This window comes from Neopsephotus bourkii, unplaced genomic scaffold (assembly GCF_033783945.1).
Source record: "Neopsephotus bourkii isolate Nb327-2 ecotype Australia unplaced genomic scaffold, CSIRO-AGI_Nbou_v1 NB_1183, whole genome shotgun sequence".
Lineage (NCBI taxonomy): Eukaryota > Metazoa > Chordata > Aves > Psittaciformes > Psittacidae > Neopsephotus > Neopsephotus bourkii.
This window is the reverse complement of record NW_026901668.1, coordinates 223,301-243,954: the sequence shown is the minus strand read 5'-3', so window position 1 is coordinate 243,954 and position 20,654 is coordinate 223,301. Positions and strand designations below refer to the sequence as shown.

Below are 20,654 nucleotides of genomic sequence, written 5' to 3'. Positions count from 1 at the left end.
CTTCTGGGTGCTTTGAGCTCCACATGGGCAAGGAGCCTATCATCTTCAGTGTTTCCCAGATATTTCTGTTAGGAGACCCCAGTTCTGGTTAGAAAGAAATGAAAAATATTTCTAAAGTGGGATGTGATGATAAATTTCTAAAACTAGCCAACTTCTAGTATCTTTGAATGAAGCAGTTCATGCTAAAAGTGTGTCTTCCTCAAGCTGATTGGGTTAAAGTTCCCATCCATGCACCTCACAAAACATTTTTCACAGTTTTCATACTGGTTTTCCCACATCAGAAGTATCTTAGAAGTCCTGTGCATTCAGTGTTACACTGTTAAGAAAAACACGTCATGTCTCTCTTGTGATGTACCCAGGATGTGAAAAAGAAGGAGGTTCTTCCATGTGGATCTATGTTTTATTGGGAAATCTTTTGCGTGGAGTAGGTGAAACTCCTATCCAGCCTTTGGGAATTGCATACATTGATGACTACACCATTGAAGAAAATGCTGCCTTATACATTGGTAAAATAATTTTTTTTTTCCTAATGGATTTTTCACCAGAGGAACCTGAGTCATTCTGAATAATGGAATGAGTGTTACTGAGTTAACTTGCCGTGATTGTTTGGTTTACATAATTTCCAATATTAAAGTTTATTTAACAGTCTCGTACACTCAAAGGACCAAATTCCCCTTTAATTGTACCAGCACAGTTCAATTATCTTAATTTGAGGAAAGAACTTGACCTTAGGCTCCTGCTGTTACCCTAATCTTCCTAATTCTTCTAAAGGTGGACTGCTGAGCCTCTGTGCACATTCAGTTCTCTGGAAAGTGATAAAAAACATGTACTGTTAAGCCCTTAAAAAAGCATTTTGGCAGGCACTCAAAACATTCCCTCCAGCTTCAGGTAGGATTATAAACAATAAGGCTTTAAATACTGGGGCTTTAAGAAGTTGGTATCGCTGTTTTTTTGTTGTGTTCATTGTCTGAAGTCCTCTGCACATTTGCGTGAAATATTTCCAAGAACTTCCCCATCAACATTTTTCTTGACAAGTTTGCAGCCTGGCAAAAGGCAAAAACTCAGATCCTCTTTGTAAAAGATTCAATCTTCCCAGATCTCCAGATCAATTTTGAAAGTTCAAAATAGTCAGAAGGTTTGGCTGAAGGTGTACTGAAACACATTAATATTGGGTACCAAAGCAAAGAGGTTTTATTCAGACTGTTCAGGGCCCACCATCACTTAAAGTGATCAGTAACTTAAAAAACTGTCATTTTCTTTCTGGTTACTTTAATCTAGTCCGCTAAATTGTTTCTAGCAATTCTGATTGGTGATGCTAATGAGTTAGGCCATTAAGTTTCCTGACTTATTTTTTTCTTTGGGCTGAATTTCATTCTTTAATTGGATGACAACAAAAAAAGTTGAAGTGTCAGTGTAGTGGGGGAAATCTTATTGTTGGCCTTTTCTCCTTGAAAAACTGATATAACTAATGTGTCAGAGAGCAAATGGTTGGCTCAGTATTTTTAGACTATCACTTGTTAGACATGACACGTCATACATTACTGTTAGGTGCAGCAAGACCTAGTGCTTTTTTTCAACCCAGGTGTGTAACAGTCCCCTGTTTTCTATTGCAGGCTGCGTACAGACAGTTGCAATTATAGGGCCAATATTTGGCTTTCTTCTAGGATCCCTGTGTGCCAAACTTTATGTTGACATTGGCTTTGTAGATCTGGGTAAGTCATAAAACTCTGGTTTTAAAAATTCAGTCAGGCTCCAAAATGCCTGTTTTAGGCCAAGAACTATCGAATTATCTTCCAGGTTTAGGGGACTAGCAGAGATGGAGCAGGCACTTAATGAAATAGAAAAGGATAACAGCAATGCAATGCCCCAGGCAGAAGAGGCTAGCAAGAAAAATGGGTGTGGAGGAAGTAGGAGGCCTGATGCTTCCTCAGTCCCAGCAGATCTGTGGCTGGTGCCCCCCAGGAGATGCCCTGGTGAGGAGTCTCTGGGGGACAGCAGGAACCATAGAATCATAGAGTCAGCTGGGTTGGAAAAGACCTTTAAGATCATCAAGTGCAACCGTTACCCCAGGACTGCCAAGTCCACCACTAAACCATGTCACCAGGAGGCCAGACTGAGGTTCAGGATCCTGCTGAGAGCTCTGTGTGCATTTTGTAATACTGTCATTGCCTAGAAAAGCAGTCTTGCAACGGGTACCAGGACCCCTGGTTGCCCTCGTCATGAGAAAACTTCCACCCTATTTTTCTCTGGCACTTCCGTGCAGCTTGTCTGGGAGCAAGTGTGTGGCCACCTGGACTACTTCATGTAGACCCTTGCACATTCTCTGGGGACACGTGAGTGTTACAGCTGGGGACCTTATTGTGTCAGAGGAAAGCTACTACTGTGTCACAGGAATCAGCAAGTCCTTATTGCCTTCCCACAGTTGCTCCTGTAACACTGATAGACTCATAGCACAGCTAAACCTGGCAAGGTGGGGGTGGACTCCTCTGGAGTAAGTCCCTTCAAAATCACTTCCCTTGGTATCAGCAAACAATCTCCAAAAACATTTATATGTTTTTCCCTTTTTGTCTTTCTCTAGACAGTGTAACAATAACTCACAAGGATGTGCAGTGGGTGGGAGCCTGGTGGCTGGGCTACTTAATAGCAGGTATGATTAGTGTTCTAGCTGGCATCCCTTTCTGGTTCCTACCCAAGCACCTCCCGAAACCAGGGGGCAGGAAGGACTCCAGTACCTCTTCTGAGCAGTCAGAGTTCATCACTGAGGACAACAAGGACCATCGAAAATCTTACCAGCAACAAGTGAAGATTGCTGAGATGGCAGAAGGCAAGTAACTAGAGTTTATTTTGTGACTGTTGAGTCTTTCCCTCACTAGATTTGTACTTTAAAACCTTATAATTTCTGAGGCCATATTTTAATGACCTCAGAAATACTATTTTCCTTCAGGTGTCGCTCTCCATCTAACTAGTATGCACAAAACTGGTCTTTTCATTGCTCACTGTGGGACCTGCTCTTGCATACAGAATTTCTCCAGATGAGATCTGTAAAATTACGTTAGTGGTGCAGCAAATACCATGAAACTCTGAAAAACTTTTCATTCACAGATGCTGATGGTTGCAGAAGGGGGACTCAAAAAAATCTCAGGTTTTGCTAAACCTTTTTCTTTAAGATCATTCATTAGAAAAACACATATAGAATATCTGATCAGAATAAAGATGGTCACAGACTAGATAGTGTATTTAGGAAGCTATCTGAATTTAGATACAAGCTGTTTTGCATAATTGCATTTCTTTGGCCCTGCTTTACCAAAAGTATTTTCCCTCAGTGCTTGAATCTGTAGCTCAGTAAATATGTGCTTAGTGTCAGCTGTGCTGAGAACTCTCTGCCCCAAGATTATGCTAAAAAATGTTGAGGACACATAGAAAACAAAACAGTCCTGGTTTACCATAGAATTATAGATTACCAGGTTGGAAAGGACCTCAAAGTTCATTGGATTAAACCAGATCAAAAGAAGATACATGGAACAAGGTATGTGTTCCAGGACGTTGATGCTTAGTATTTTGCTCCGCTGTTCCCCCATCCAGAAATGCAGGAGCTCTTAGGAGCATCATGGAATTTCATGGATTTCCTCTGAAATGTTCTGCAGTCCTTCTTTGAAAGGTGCAAACACGATGCAAAGCAATATTCACAGCAGTTGCTCTTTCTCCGGCCTAGTTGTAATTTCTGCTGTTTTATTTTGCAGACTTCTTGTCATCACTGAAGAATCTCTTTGGGAATCCAGTTTACATTCTGTATTTGTGTGCAAGCATCATTCAGTTCAATTCTTTAATTGGCATGGTGACATATAAGCCAAAGTATATTGAACAGCAGTATGCACAAACATCTTCAAAAACTAATTTTGTTATAGGTAATGCTATATCTGCATCTTGGTGTCTTAAAAATGGACATTTTAGCAATGGCATATATATATATGTAAGAAACTTTGAGGTTTTTTTAGGATATGTTTATTTCTTCTCCTTCCTTGTCTGGCTTTGAGCAATAGCTCATAGAAAGCGAGTTATTTCATTTCTTCTTTAGCACTAGTTAGCTCTGAGTTTATCTATGCAAGATTATATGATTTGATGTCTTATTTCTTATCTTACTGGAAATTTGAAAAACAATGTATGTACAGCACAAAATAATAATTGAAAAGATAATTAGTTTTAAATATCAGCTCAGTAGTAAAGGATGGATCATAAAGTAGCTGTGGTATTGCCAGTGGTTTCTTACTTTCTGAGGAGGTTGGTATTAAATAAAATGAAGTAAAATTCTTATCAGTGATCACACAATGCATGCATTAAAACCCAAACATTATCTCAGTGAGATTCTGGTGAAGGAAAAATAAGTATTTCTGCCCTAACTTTACCTAAGAGCCTTTCTCTGTTGTGAAGTTTGCCTCTCAAGCTCTCCCATAGAGACTGCTTCTTCCTTTTGGTACCAGTGTGGCCACTTTTGTAGCTGTCTTCAAGATGGTGAACTTGACTGCTTAGCTGCTTAACCTGCATGCAGACTCGGGCTCAGTTCCTGAGGTCCAGGGATTCAATAGCATTAGACAGCAAAGAGGTTTACATCTGTCCAATACAGAGGGAATTGCCTTGATTGAGAGCAGAATTAGTTGCACAGCAACTAGTATACATATGCAGAAAAGCTGTATGGATCCTTAGTGCTATGTTAATTCCTTAAAGACAAAAGCTGGAATTTCCTGGCACAAAACTCCTCAAAACAAGGAGAAATCTTCAAGCATAGTCAATGGCCAAAGAAAATCCAGAAAACAATTCCTACATTCAGTATAGTGCTTCTCATTGTATTTAAAGATTTTCTGGAGCTAAACTTTCAGGTATGTGCAAATTGAGTGAGGGTTAAGGTCCATCTGATTTCAGAAAGAATAAAGACTATATCCAATAGAGGATGTGAGATGGCTTGGCTAGGGAAGGATCCTGGCTGAATCGTTTTCTTTCTTCCCAAATCCACCCTTCCTAAGAAAGCTGGGGCTGACTAGAACTAACAATGTGTTTTTCCCATTCCCTACCTCTTTTCCTTTTTTTTTTTTTTAAACAATTTCTAGCACAATCTTGCTGATAAAGAGCAGAATTGTCAGAGAAATTTGAAGCACTATTAAAAAAGTCAGTGGAGGTCATAAGAGGGTATTTTTCAACAGTCACAACTCAAGGAATGTGCAAGAAAGTAAAATGGCTCCTGTGCCTGTACGATTTTCCCTAAGTATACACACTTCCCCTTACCTCCCAACCCTTACGCCAGTGTCAAGCAATGGAGTTACCTGTAAGGCTGTGAAACAAAGGCATGAAAAAAAGCGATACAAAAAATCATAGAACAGTTTGAGTTGGAAGGGACATTCAAAGGTCATGTAGTCCAAACCCCTGCAATGAGCAGGACAGTATAGGAATGGGCAGGCAGAGTGTGGGTACTCTCCAGTGCATCTCACAGCTTCCAGTTCCAATCCCACTCCTGTTTTACAAGCAGAAAGGAAACTTGTTACATGGTGACTCTTAATTTACATATGCTACACTTCAGATGCTGCTTCTAAATCCCCTGAAGTACAATTTTCATGTATGTGTACAGTGAAAAGTACCTCCCTAGTGAAGCTCCCTGAAACTCATCAGTAACAGAACTGGTCTCATGCAGTTAGCCAAGATACTGACTCCTGGGTTTGCCAAATGCAATTAGGTTTTTTCTAACATCAAACATACTTGCTAACATCTCTTCTAACAGCTATTTTTCAATATGTGTACAGGTGGATCAAAACAGATCGCAGTGCACTTCTAGTAGACAGATTAGACTCTAATGTCATAGGCTGGTGTTTTATACCAAGTCATTTGAAAGCATGTTGTAATACCTCCAGTCCCCTGAACAAACTTCTGAAACTTCATCTGCTGTTGCAACTGTGCTTTGGTACTCAGCACCACTAGGTGTCAGCATGAATTAAAAACTGCAGACTGCATACACAGCCCTATACAAGGGGAAATTTGATGTGCTAGAAGCAGCTGGCAAAGCTGGGAAGATCATTTTCAGTTCAAGGAAATCCAGAAAATGTCATCTTGCTTGTCCGAGCAGTATCATTTACAGGGGTCTCTGTTAACATCTTTTTTGCAAGTAGTGAGTGAGATTTTTCTCATTCTATTGTCCATGTCTATCAATATGGACACTGCTTTAAGCAAAGCTGTTCAGGTAAAGAAGGGTTAATGATCATCCAGTCTTACATGTTTCCTTCAATATTTTTACACTTGATTGCCTGAACCCTGGTACAAGAGTATCCATGTGCGTATATCTACCTTTCTGCTGTTGCAACATTCACCTAAGGGAGCATTTCAACAACCAAAATCACAGAAATTCTCTAACTCTCCTAGGCATGGAGGCAATGACATATCATTCCCTCTTCTTCCTCTTAATGACTTCTCTAGGGGATTAGGGGTTTCATGTCTGAATCAAACCAGAAAAAGCAGGTCTTGCTCCAGGTTTGATAACACTGTAGGTAAAACTGAATTTGCCCTCAGCAATGAAGAGTTCAGGCTCCTCATGTCAGCAGAAAAGGAAGAGAGCTGCCATGGAAAAATGCAGTGGGGCAGCCCCAGAGCGTGGCCCCAGTTGCTCATACTGTTGTCGTATGAGTGAAGGACATTGGTAAGGTCTATAGCAAAGTCTCAAACTGTTCAGTGGGACTGTGGCAGTCTTGGCTGCCCTAAGCAGCACCATACCCAGTAACTTCTCTGTGCCCAGGGCATAACTTGTAAGAAATAACACCAAAAGTATCTGAATTAACACTACATTGTTCCCTCCCTTGACAAGCTAACAGTGGAGAAAACTACCTAGTTTAAGAAATTGGACGATCATTATCTAAATCTTATACACAATCTCTCTTTAAAAGAACTAGAAAAGAAACATTTCTCTGGGAGCAAGTTTTGACAAGCAGTTCCAATACCTTCTTATGAACAATCCAAGTCTGGACACATAAAATGTCCCATCTTTCATATTTTGTTGTTTAATCTTACTGCTGCTGCTGCTGTTTTTGTGGCTGAGGATGATAGTCCACTGAGCCGTGGTTTTCATTAATGCAGATTTTACTGTTTGATTTCAGGTCTCATCAACATTCCTGCTGTGGCTTTTGGCATATTCTCTGGAGGACTGCTCATGAAAAAATTCAGAATCAATGTTTTAGGGGCTGCAAAACTCTCCCTGGGATCATCTTTCTTTGGTTACATTTTGCTCCTGTCATTATTTGCAATGGGATGCGAGAACTCGGATGTGGCTGGACTGACTGTGTCATACCACGGGTATGCTGAGAAAGACAGGCTTCCCCATAAAGTGTTATTGCAAACCCAACCCCTTCTTCATTTTATTCCACAAAGTATATATTGTTGAAAAGGGAATGCTCCATCTATTCCAGTGGGCATTGTGTCAGAACTCTTTCGTGATTGTTGCCTTTAGCCCTGAGGGGTTTATGCCACAAGCGCAGATTATTTTTCTGGTTACTTTTTAATTGTTATTACCATGGGACCATCCTTTTAGCCTAAAGATTTCTGGAAATGTGAAGAACTCAGTAGGATGAAATTGAATCTCAGAGTGAGATACAATTAACTGTTGCTTGCTTCTGTGCTGCTGAACAACCTGTGGCATTTAATAGCCTTCGAACCCAAAACTTAAGGATTCATTGATTACCATGAATTAACCATGATGTTAACTGTAAGGCATACCTGAGGCTAATACTTTCTGGTCACTTTTACCTGTGGTATTCCTCAGTAAAGCTCACTTCTGGAGAGGAGTTTCCAGCACTGACTCCACAGCAGCTCCAGGAGCTGCTCCACTTGTGATTTCAGCAGCAGCTGGCTGAAGTTGATAGGTAGCTGTTAGGCAATGTATCAGATCTTCAGTTTGGATTAATCCAATTCTGATAATTCCCTAAATAGCTTCTATAGTGACTGCTTCCCTGAGTAACTCACTCCACTCTTTGCCACTGGAATAAGCAAACCTTTTTGTCCAGTTTTGTTAAAACTGCATCAAGCCTCTGATAACTAAAATCTTAGAAAATCTGTGAAAATGCATGAATAAAAATTGTTAGCTGTCCCCCTTAATAAGGTAGCTACTATGTCACAGTAGGTGTGATATTGTGAAAGCCTTTTTATAACAAAGAAATAAGAATTTACATTACTGGATGGATGTGAAGAGACAACACCTTAATGGACTGCAGACAGAAGGTCTGCCCAGGTGTGCCTGGTAGAGAGCATAACTCATGATTTGATAGTGATTTCTTCCATATCTGCTAGAAACATCTTTGCGATTTCTCTTTTTCCCCAGAGATAAACAAATGACTGATTATGAGCAAGCCCTGTACTCAGAGTGTAACTCGGGCTGCGCATGTTCCAAGAACGACTGGGATCCCATCTGTGGGGAAAATGGAGTTACCTACATTTCTGCTTGTCTTGCTGGCTGCCAGGCATCCAATGGCAGTGGGAAACATATGGTAAGACAAACTCTCTTTCCATATGTGATGTGGTAGTTTTCCTAATACAACCAGTTTTATCATAGTGGATTGAGTAGGGCATGTCCTTTCCAGCCTTAAATTCCTCAGGTTTTTTCAGCAATCTGCCACCCACATTTAAAAATTTCTTAACTGGTGTTCCCAGAGAAAATCCCAAGAAGATAATTTAGGAGGTTTGGTTTGGTTTGTTTTTTAGCTGTTAGCTACCTAAGCTATTTTAAATACCCACTAAATATATTCGTGAACAGTTGATACTTTCTTTATAAATGTCTCCTTCAATGAACAAGTCTTTTCCTTTTAAAAAACTTTTTCCAGTTTGGATTTAAACTTTTGTCTACCCAGAAAAGCATGACGTGTAATTCCTGAACATCCACTTCTCTGCTGTTTGGGTTACCATAGATATTTGCCTGCTGTCTTCCAGGTATTCTTTAACTGCAGCTGTGTGGGAACCTTGGAATCACCTTCACAAAGTTCCTCAGCTGTGGTGGGACCATGTCAAAAAGGAAATGAGTGTCCAAAAATGTTTCTGTATTTTCTAGTAATATCAGTTATCACTTCATATACTTTGTCAGTAGGTGGCACACCTGGATACATACTGCTTCTAAGGTAAGACCTCACTTCTGCCAGCATTGCCAAAAGTTTTCAAGGTGTTTTTACACGTGTGACTTGGTCTCCCTCCTCCCCTAGTGCTGTGAAATATTTTGAGCTACACAAGGTGGCTTTTAAAATATTCTTTTACTATTGAAAAGCATCCTCATACTTTGACAATGACTTTTCTACCATTGAAGCAACAATGTGCTTATGATTACCTCTACCAGCAATGCCTTTCTGGCTTTAAAGATGATATTGGAGGCCTGGTTATCATTTATAGCAAATTCCACTTCTCTTGACGCCTTTTACATTACCAGAATGGTGTTAAGCAGCCTCCATGGAAATGGAAATTAACTCTGCCAGCCTGTGCACATATATGCTTACAAGCAGCCAGTTTTTCTCATTTGCTGTGAATACCAGTGCACAGTTATAGAAAAGTGATCTAACCCAAGCCTTCTATATACACTGCTCTTCTCCTCTGGCGCATTTTATTATTCCATATAATTGTTCTGTCCCAGATGTCTCTCTTCAAAACAAAGATAGATGTAGTATGAGATTTTTTTTCTTTTCTTGGTAATAATCACAGGTTTATTAAATGCTTGTCCCAAGGAATTTTTCCAATATGTATTTAACTGCTGGAACTATTTGTCCATCACCAAGTGGAAGCTTTGAAACTAATTTTAGAAAGTGCAAAAGGAATTTAATACTTCCAGTGATTAATCTGGATTTCTGTCAGCTTCTTGCAATTTTTGGATTCTAAGTGCTGCTCTGCTTTGTTTTGGAAAGCTTCCTTTCTCAGTTCCTCTTTCCAAATTATTTCCAGATGGGTACATTCTACTTCTCAAGCAAAACAATAGTTAATACTATTATTATTGAGTTTTCTTACCCCAAAATTCTCTTCATTTTCAAATGAAGTTTTATGAAACGGGCCCCATGTCATTGCCAGTGTCTTTACATCGCATGGAAAAAGCCAGTGATAGAACTAGCTGAATATAGGCTACATGGAAAAACCTAAATGAAGAAATGTAACTTCAGCTATGTTTCCAGCACAGTACTTGAATCAGAATAGCTGCCACAGAAAGAGTTTCAGAAATGGTTGAAGTGAGGATCATTTTCCACTGCCCTCCACAAACACTTCCAGTGAGGTATATGCCTCAAAATATATAAGCTGCATAGCTTTCTGCACCCACCTTGCAGGGTTATCATTGAGTACTGAAAAAACAGACGACATCTCTCTCTCTCCTGAATACAATACAAACAATCATGTTATAATCCATTTTAGACAATTTTTACTAAATCTTATGCACCTCTGAAACTGTCCATACACCAATAGGAGGGTGATTCAAAAGCTGAAAACTTGTAGCAGAGCCTTCAGGATTTCCGCAGGTTGCCCTCTGTGATCCTTCTGACACAAGGGGGATTTTTTGTTGTATAAATATGACCATAGGGCTATGCAGGGATGAAGTTTCGTTCCCTTTCACCCTCCACATGATGTCCCCTTTCTATCCATAAAACATTGTAGAAAATGTACTGACATAATACTACACAGGGCCTTGAAGCCATCATCGCCATGCTTCTGCTTTCCATTTTGTCTCCACTTCAAAAGTGTCTGAGAGGAGACATTCATAGTTGAACACCTATGAGCTTAAATCACTTAGTTACCTGCACTTATCAACCCTAAGAACTTGCTCTCAAGGGACTTAATTCTTAATGGATTTATTTAGAAAAGCTTAGAGAGGTTTTCAATAACGATACAAGAACATTTTGTTACATGAAATCAGCAAAACAGCTTTATTGTTTCTACTCCAGAGCTTTTATTTCTGTTTAAAATCATGCTGCTTTGAGAGCAGTTTAACTGAAACTGAGAAGTTATATGTTTTTCTGCTGGATTGAAGGCACCCAAATCTGATGTGCAGCTGAATAAAGCATGTTTCAGTAAGTTCAGATGAAAAACCTATGGGCACAATTCCACCTTAAGCTCACACTTGCTTTTCTGAAATCCATCCCTAACTGACTTTCCCTGAAAACCCACTTGAACTGAAAATGCGCTTCTGTTCCCAGAAAGAAAAAAAAAAAAGCTCTTTGAAAGCAAACAGGCCCAAGGTCAAGTTGCAGACTTCATTAAGTATTTTTTTCAATGATCTATTTTTTAAATTAGTCAGTATTTAGTCAGCTCAATAAGATTCCAGCACTTAAACAAGCTTATGTTTTCAGATGAGCAGATATCATTGCGCCTCCCATGAAGCATAAATACATCTAAATCCCTAAAAGCCTATAAGATTTAGTGACATTTACTTCAAGGGTATACATGACTGAATTAACTGAAATACGCTTGTAGCTAGTGAGCAAGTCATTTACTGAAACATCTTTTTAGTGCCATTAGACTAATTAAAATTGCCAAGAAGCTTAGGAAAGCTGTTATATTTTGGAGAAAAACCCTGCAATTCAGATAGCCGTTGTTCAAGTACACGCTATTAATAGCAGGTGGTTAGGCAGTGAAAAGGAAGTCTCAGATCTCCGTGAGACGTTTGGCTTTCTCTCAGGATCTCAAAGAACATGTGTTTCAGTGCAAAGACAATAAAAATGGTCAAATTCTTCTTTCCATATGAAAGAGAAGCTTTAATTATTTCTAGGATATGAGTCCTATGGAACATGCAAGAAATCTCAAAATATCCAAACTCCAATAAATATTGGTTTTATTTTCCAGTTTTTGCTCTCTATGCACTCACATTTGTTTAAAAGGACTTATAGGCTGAGGCTTGCTTGTGTGGCATATTACATTCATGCCTGCAAAGGTGGCAGTGCCCATATAAACCATGATAGAATGGACTATAGGATGATAATCCATCATCATGGCAATAGAGAATAAAGTAGTCCAATTACAAAATACAATGCACACAACAACTTTTGGATCATACTACTTTGATGTTCTTTTCCATATTTTCCTTCATGTCCTTTTCCTATTTTCACTAAATTAAGTAAAGATGACCCAAATAGCATTTACAATACGGGTTCTTAATGCTGTTCTGGCAACTAAATTGGGAAATAATATAACATCACTGTTGGGGAAAAAATAGAGCTAGTTCTGCAATGTCTTGATTATTTTTTAAAAGGTATTCTTAATTACATGAATTTCTGCAGAAGCTGAGTCCATCCTAGTTCAAAGAATGTGTACTGGACCTCCAATTGTTATGTTTCTGCATAACTAACACTGAATTTCAGCCATTTTTTTATTTTATTTTATATTGATAGAATGAATGTGACGACAGGTGATCATCTATTATCATAACGATATACCTGTGTTACTCACCCCACGTATCAAGCATGTCTGAGTTTAACTGTGACTAGAACTACTCACATGCTAAAAGTAAAGCATGTACTCAGGTTCTTGTTGGGTTAGTTATTGTAATAGGCAGTCTGATACATGATGAGTGAAACAGCATGCTTGAGCAGCTGGTGAGGTTAGTAGCAGATGAATCATGCTGATTTGAGTAGCTCCTTAAACACATTGCTGCTAGCACATGTATGAGAGGCAGCTGTGCTCCTGCCTCCTACCTCTACCCTCCTAGAAGAGCCAGGACAATGACTAAGGCTGGAGCAGGGCTGTTCTGGAGCCAGGACTGATGTCTGTGCTGTATGCCTGCTCCAAGCTCAGAAAAGTCCAAATGCAAATGTTCTGTCAGACAATACCTTGGAGGATTTACCTTTACAGGAGATGAGATCATGATCCTAGATATAGTGCAATGAACTGAGTGCCTAAATACCTTGTCATAGGCTGGGTCATAAGCCCCAATTTCAGAGTGTTTAACTGAATAAGACTATTCAATGACGCACAATTTCACAAACAATTTTCTTGTCCTGCATTAGTAACTTTTAAGTGCAAGAATTACCTGAAAATGCACCACATTCTGAAAAGATGATACTGAATAGTGATGTTCAGAATTCGTAGATACTGTTCTGATTTTATCACATTATTTACACACTTGTAATTCTGTTAAGTCAGTGTCAATAAGGAGGAAAAAGTGACATTTCTTTCCTTCCTCTTGCTCTCTATTTGTGTCCAAATTATAAACAGTCAATTCTTTATTTCTCTTTAATACTTTTTTTTCTTTTTTTTTAGATGTATTAAACCACACTTGAAATCATTTGCACTTGGCATCTATACCCTGGCAATAAGAGTGCTTGGTAAGTCCAGTTGTACTCTTGGATATACCTTAATATACTCCTCACTAATTTTTTACCCTAGAATTAAATTTTCATTGTTGGAAGGAATGATGTCTCACAAGTTAATATTACATAATTAAGAAAAAAAATAGGAAAAAGAAGAAGCTTTATATTTCATCAATCATATAGCTGTGTCTTAGGTATAACAAAAATACACATGGACAATGTTTGTAAAGGTGACAAGTGATCCTTTGGATTATGAAGCTAAGATCAAAATTACTTCTTGTCTCTCCTTATTCAACAACAAGCATAACAGAACAGCTATGACTCAGAATCGGTGATAATTTTTCAGGCCTTTTCTCATTAGTTTCTAAGGGAATTAATCTAAGTACAGGCATGTCTGAAGGCAGGGTTCACTACAGCCGTGTGGCAGAGCCACCTATAAGTTTTTTACTAAAATCAAGGGTACCGTGATATGCCAGTGGACTGAAACTCTAAGATTGTCAAGGTAATTATAGAAGAGGCAGTAACTAGCTAGAAACAAGTCACTTATTTAAATAGAGAAGATGTGGATGACCTGGATGAGGCACATGAGAAAACATCAAAACAAGTTGTTGGCTTCTTTCTCACACCTTTGCAGGCCAGGATTTTCTCTCCAGGCTTACTTCTTTTCTCCCGCAACCATGGGTGACTCCCCAGGTTGAACAGAGTCCACAGTGTCTCCATTAGCACCTGATATAGGGTTTTTCCTTTCCGTCACCCTTAAGCAGTAAGTTTGCCCCTACCTCAATAGCATCTCATGATACTTGCAGGATACTTGTAGCCCCACTACAGGCTCTCAGCCACGCTGCCTCTCTCCCTTCTCATCCCTCACAACCAACACACAGGACATCCCCCCCGCCAATCTGAACAAGGTCTATTGCTCTCAAGAAAGAGGTATCTCCTTTCCCAGCCACCCACCCCCCCAGAAGTCCTTTGGAGCAAGGAAGCCAAGCCACAGTCACCTCCTTCCGCTGACTTCCACATGCTTTTTGATGTTCAGCTCTGTTTCCTCCCCACCCAGATTCCCCACAGCGAGGAAAGGGTGGGCAACACGAGGCAAGACTTCTCGAACCAGCAAACAGTGTGGAAATGTCATGGCTGTTTGAATATGTTATTTGATGTTACACGTGAACATGTTTCTAGATCTGAACTGATCACCCTGGAAAATAACCATCTCACCTCTATTTATTTGTTAAATACACCCAGCGGGAATTCCAGCCCCAGTGTATTTTGGAATGGCCATAGATACCAGTTGCCTGAAATGGGGAAGCAAAAAATGCGGGGGAAGAGGAGCGTGCAGACTCTATGACTCCAGTGCACTCAGGTAACAGCTCTTCTCCACTAGTTCTTTAACTTGTGTTAAGTACATCTATATCTAGCACTGGTAAAATAATTTCTGTTCAGAAAATCTAAGTAAAAGATTTGTTGCCAAATGAAAGAGTCTAACTAGCTGTCTAGCAATATTAACAGTAATGCTTAGATTTCAGCATTTTCTTTTTGCTTAGTTTCTTTGAGGGAGGGGGACATTATCTTATTTCAATATCAGCCAGGGATATTTAAGTCACCTGATTTTTCATCCCCAAAAATGTTAAAACTTCAAGTTATGCTAACTTTTCCCCCACTTTCGAACAGCTCTTCTGTGAGAGTGCATACCTGTAAGTAAATAAGTAAAAGAGCTATTGAGCCTCATCGTTGCTTCATGTTCCAGGAGGAAGGCAAGATTGCCACAAAGCATGCTCAGTTTATCTAGAGCCTTAAGCACAATTTTGTCTTTATCAATTTATTGCTAGAGGAGAGTAATTATCTGAACTGCATTCATGAAAGGCGTTACCAGAAATGAAGAATGGAATAATAATGGTAAAAGGAAAATGAGACAACTGGTTTCCCTTCCCCCCATATCCAGGAGAAAAACGTGAGGGGAGGGTACATCTTGTTTTGAAAATTTGAAGAAGGGAACAAAAGCTCAGCTGGGACTCATAGCTAATAAAACATAATGATGTTATTGTTGCTGCTGTTGTTGTTATTGTCATTATGCCTGTAAAGCAAAAATGCCATCAAATGGTCATGTTATCGCTGGTACTGTTTATGACGCAACTGAAAAATAGATTAATTGCCTTAAGAATATGTTATTCTCACTGAAGCACATTGGGGTGGAGGAGATTAGTCAATGCCCGAGACCCTTTCTTGGCCACAGACCACTTCATACCTAACGTGGGTGAGCTGACAAATTTTCATCTCCACCGTCATCACCTTGCTTGGACAGCTTCATACTCAGCCTTTCCTCATGAAAATATGAATGTGTCCTCAATGCCTTCTAGTCATATGTTGCCTTTGAAATAGGCTCTGATCAATCATTTCTCTCTCAGGTATGTGTACCTGGGGCTGACTTTGGTGTTGGGCATGGTGTCCATTTTCTTCAGTGTTGCTGTCCTTTGGGTTCTCCAGAAAAGTTCTTCTCCACAAGATGAGACCCTCTCAGCCAACGGGGAGAGAGGCACCTGTGGGACAAAGAGCAGGAAAGCTAATTTTGTCAATAGTGACCATTTAATTCAGACACCTTACTGGCCAGAAAAGGAGACTAGACTTTAGGAAAACTGAGATCCATCATGATTTTACCCAGCCACTGGTGTTCCAGGCAAAAATTCATCATCAGTGAAGCAGTATTTTAGTATCCACCTTGAAAACTGTCACCTTCATGTAATACTCATGTAAACACCAAACGCAAAGACAACCATTTTAGCATACGTACCGCTCTGAAAACAGTGCTCGCTGTCTGTTCTGCTGAGTCGGTACCAGTTAAGTGAGGGGATTTGTAATGGCTGGGAAGGTTCAGCTTTCACTTGCAACAAGAAGCTGGTTCTATGGCTGCCCTTCATTTCAATTCTTTCTCATCAAGCTGCAACAGCCACTGCTTCCCCTCAGCCTCTTCCTGTGTGTGAGGGGCAGTGGGGAGGCTGAAACACAGCTCTCTCCACCTTGGTATCAGCACATGAAGAGCTGGTGCCCAAAACCTGACTTGGTAACCCGAAAGGTGTAGGGGTATCCTGCACATAGATCACCCTTACAAGCAGTGCAGCCTGGGGCAGGGGAAAGGTGGTTTGCTGGAAGGACAAATCAGGTACGGGCTCTGGGCATCTCATGAATTCAATCCATAACATGTAGGATGTTAAATGTTGTAGTTAAGGATTCTTTTTCAAGTAGCTCTATTATAGCACAACAATTGTAGCAATAAAAGTTGTCATTACAGTCAGAGAGATCACAAGAGTATAGTTCAAAGGAAACTGGAATAAAATCAGAGCTTTTTTAGGTCTCCAGCAGTTTCTTGCTACTTGCTAGTACTCAGTGAACTGGATAATTCCATGCATTTGATACAATGTAATGACGCCATGATACAAGATACATATGATTTATTTTTTAAAAAGCTATGACAAGGCATCTTGGGAGCAATAAAAAGAATTCAAAGACCAGATGATCTGGGGGTTTTCCTTTTAATTTGTATTTGCTAGCTGAATCTAAGACATGTATCACAGTATTAATTTATGTATCATTTTGCGATTTGACAATATTTGGTATTAAATAAATTTGGCATGGGGAGTACAATGGAGAGCTGTTTAACATGGAACAAAATCTCAAAAATGCTTGCACTGAAAAAGGTAGTGACAGCACCACTACAAATGATATCCTCTAAAGCAACTAGAATTTTAGAGCACAAGATGTAATGTAGTCTTCACCCTTCATCATAATATTGGCAAAGCAATCTTATATGACATCATCTGCATCTCAGCAGTGATTGTATGTACCCCGCTACCTAGCTGAGCTTGCAGATCGAAGGCAGCTGTGGAGCCTTTTCTATGGGATGCATAGAAAGGACAGATGTATAAGAAAGGGATTTACTGAACTTCATAAATGAAAAATGTTTACAGTATTCCACTAGGTAACTACATAATCCATTCAGTAAGAATACCAAGAAGAAGGATGCTGTTTAAGCACTAAATGTCTGCAAAAGGTAAGGATTTAAAGCCACCACTTGGGAAAATGCAGTTGTCAGAGGAAGGACCAGTGCCACCCACCATTTCTCATGTGGGTGAAAGTTTAGACAGTGACCTGGAATATTGGAGACCCAGTCCCTTATCTCAGCTCTTTGTTCTTCCAGATGAGCATCAGAGGCTACAGACCTACAGGATATTGAAGAGTGGTGTCTTGTCATTTTGCCTTGTGCAACTGGATATCAAACTAAACAAGCAAAATTAAAATAATTAGAAAGTTTGAGAATATGGGGGTAACTGAAGAATTATGGCTAGGGTGAATCACACAGATCAGCACTGCAGTCTCCTATCTCATTCATACTACACCATTATAACCCAGCAAAAAATGCCAAACCACATCAGCATCCAGGAGTAAGAGAGATGCTTGGGAGGGCACTTTTCATAGCAATGAGCTGTCAGATCCAGTGAAAGAAAGGGGTGAGTACACACTAGCATAAAGAGGAGGGAAATCTGCATTTCAACTCAATACTTGGTATTGTATGTTTGTCAAATAAATAGGGATGATTCCTAACTTGTGAATCAGTCTTGGCAGGTTTTACGGCAGGAAGACAGCAGCATAGCAATGCTGAAGCTGTCATGGAGGCAGTTCTGCACATGTCTGGCAGTAAGGTGGAGAGGAAAACTCAGTGGCATACAGGACAAAGAAAGAAATTAAGAGACATAAACTTACGCTAATCAAATTCAGAAAGAAATATGGGGAAAAAAAAACAACTTGTCACCTAAGCTCCTGTCTGTAAGTCTGTACTTAGTGAATAATTCTTTTAAAGCATGGGCTGTTTTTCCATACTCTATTTTCTTTACACGTGAAAGGAAGAGGAATACTATAAAACAAGAATACTATAAAACAATTTGTTTCGGTAAGTCTTATTTTCATTATGGTTAAAAAAATTCACTCTTTTCCTCTCACCCTTCAGCAACAATAATACTGAAAGTTACCAAGCAGATATAATCCATTCCCACTTTGAAGTATTTTAAAGTCTTCTACTTTATTTTCATATTTCAAGTGGTAATGTGGATGCATGGATGAGTGTATGACTTGAGGCACATATTCTGAATTTCTTATAATAGATGAACAAACGTTCTTAATACTAAGGGATTTGGACCTGTTAGGTTATTCCTATCAGAATTCTTCATCTTGAAATAAATCTGCAACTGGTAATGTCACACAGAGGTCAATGAATCTGGGTTTATTTTTTTCTTTTTAGAATTAGAATTATTAAACCACAATTGAGAGATGGCAAAGAAGTAAATGCCTTTCATCTTCAAAGGTGAGATTGTTAAAAGAACTGGCGGAGATTTCCTAACCACTGATGTCAGCCTTTGAGGCCACAGTGGGACCCACAACCTTGTTAAGAAGTACTCACAGGCTGTATGCCATGTAAAAATGGCATTAGTATATTTTCATCTTATAGCAAGGGCCCTAATTGGCACATACAGGAGAAAGCAAGGGTAGCAGCCCATGTCAGATAATGAGATGTGCAACCAGGACTGAGCCATGTGAGCCAGTGCACATTTTCTCTTCTACTTCCCAGCAAAGAATGCAATGCTCAGATTATATGTCTTATTTATAGGCAAATCATTTATAATCATGTCAGGAAAGTAGCATTGAGGAATTCTAACAAATGAAGATGGCAAGAACACGAAGTCAGTAGACTGTGGAAACAATGCATTTGATCTATACATCTGACATCTGATCTATACATCTGACATCTATAGCTCAGGTCCTCCCAGCGTTTGAAAGGAGCACCAGTATAGGGGGAAGCATCTTCAGGTCACAGGCAGCAGAGTAGCTACCCCATGCTTGTGCCACTGTGAAATTGCTATATATGAACCTGTGATCTGGGGGAATTGCAAAAGACAGACAAAATTATATTAATGAATCAAAAAGAATGCATAGACTGAATAATGATAGGCTGCCTCCTTGATGTGCTCAAAATAATGAGTAAGATTGATGCATGAAACAATTATTGTGATATTTTTAAATAGCAGCATGATTAGTACCATCTGTGAGAAAACACTGACATCACCACTTTGGCTATTGTGACTGCTGATGACACAACACAGTTTAACTATTAAAAATATGCAACTTAGTTCTGCGTGACACTGAAAGAAAAAAAGTGAGTCCTCTCGAGAAGCTAGGAAGAGCACAGTCCATAGACTTGCAAGTAGCTAAGTCACAGGGGTATTTTAAAAGTATTCATAGAGAACCATTACTGATAACCTTGAGAAATATGAAGAAAGTGAGCACACTTGTTTAACAGAAGATGAGTATAGGAGGATATCGAAAACTAGCAATTACAGCATAAATGAAAAGTTTAATCTCACCAATAACAGAATTATGGGGATAGAAGTTTGCACAGATTTAAATAATGAATTGGTGAAGAGAAAAAGCTTTTGAAGGCTCTTTAAAACATAAATACCACCTCAGAAAGGCCCAGAAAAAAAAAAATAGAGAAAAAGAAGAAAAAGAATAATCCCCAAAGTAATCCCTGGAAAGTGAAAGAGCATATGAGAAAGCATGGTTATGTATAAGACTACAAGGATGGCCAATAGCAAGAGAGATTAGGACTGGCTGGCGTAGAAAGAAAGATAAAAAAAAAGAGAACTGTAAGTGGCATGAGAAGTGTTGCTAAGTATCAGTTGCTCACCATCTCTTTCGACACAAGAACTAGAAGGCACCAAACCGAGATAGCAGAGGGGGTTCAAAACAGAGGAGCTATCTTTTCACACAACAGGTGTGAGACCTGAGAAATACTTGCAAAGAAATTTTGTATACATAGCTTTAAAGAGAGACAGGATAGTAAGAGAAAAGTAAAAATGTCATGTGGGTCCTGCCTTTGCCTCCTGGTTCTGCTCAAGATATCTCTTGTATTTTGAAACTAATTGGCTACTGGGAAAGCAGTAGAGATTTCGTATGTGGTGCTGATTCACACTTTCCCTAAGCATCCTCCCTTGGCTACTGTCTGTCAGGGCTTTGAGGGCACAGATGGTCTTGACCTGTCTCTGGTGGGAGGGACCCGCGTCCACTTCTGCCCATGGGCCCCAGAGCCCCAATTCAGCTCCAGCCTGTGCATACAGTCCTGATGAAAGCCATTTTGGAGGTTGTCCTGGGTTTAGCAGCAGCAGTCATTTTTTCTCCTTCTTGGTAGCTGGTGCAGTGCTGTGTTTTGAGTTTCGGGCTGGGAACAAAGCTGATAAAAATGATGTTTTGGTTTGGCCAGGGACTTTGTGAGTCTCATGCTCTGCCAGGGAGGAGGGGAAGCCTGGAGGAAGCAGAGAC

General features: G+C 39.6%; 1 protein-coding gene across 1 annotated transcript in view; it reads left to right on the top strand.

Annotated features, from left to right (window-relative positions):
• LOC133217961 (solute carrier organic anion transporter family member 1C1-like) overlaps window positions 1-17,488 on the top strand; it is a 28,115-nt gene extending 10,627 nt beyond the window's left edge. Inside the window, exons 6-14 of the mRNA XM_061363855.1 lie at window positions 1,614-1,712; window positions 2,579-2,824; window positions 3,741-3,905; window positions 7,131-7,326; window positions 8,348-8,513; window positions 8,953-9,137; window positions 13,243-13,307; window positions 14,535-14,652; window positions 15,695-17,488. Of these exons, the coding sequence (XP_061219839.1) occupies window positions 1,614-1,712; window positions 2,579-2,824; window positions 3,741-3,905; window positions 7,131-7,326; window positions 8,348-8,513; window positions 8,953-9,137; window positions 13,243-13,307; window positions 14,535-14,652; window positions 15,695-15,917 (1,463 nt within the window). The 3' untranslated portion in view covers window positions 15,918-17,488. The remainder of the gene's footprint in view (window positions 1-1,613; window positions 1,713-2,578; window positions 2,825-3,740; window positions 3,906-7,130; window positions 7,327-8,347; window positions 8,514-8,952; window positions 9,138-13,242; window positions 13,308-14,534; window positions 14,653-15,694) is intronic.
• Window positions 17,489-20,654: the final 3,166 nt, after the last annotated feature.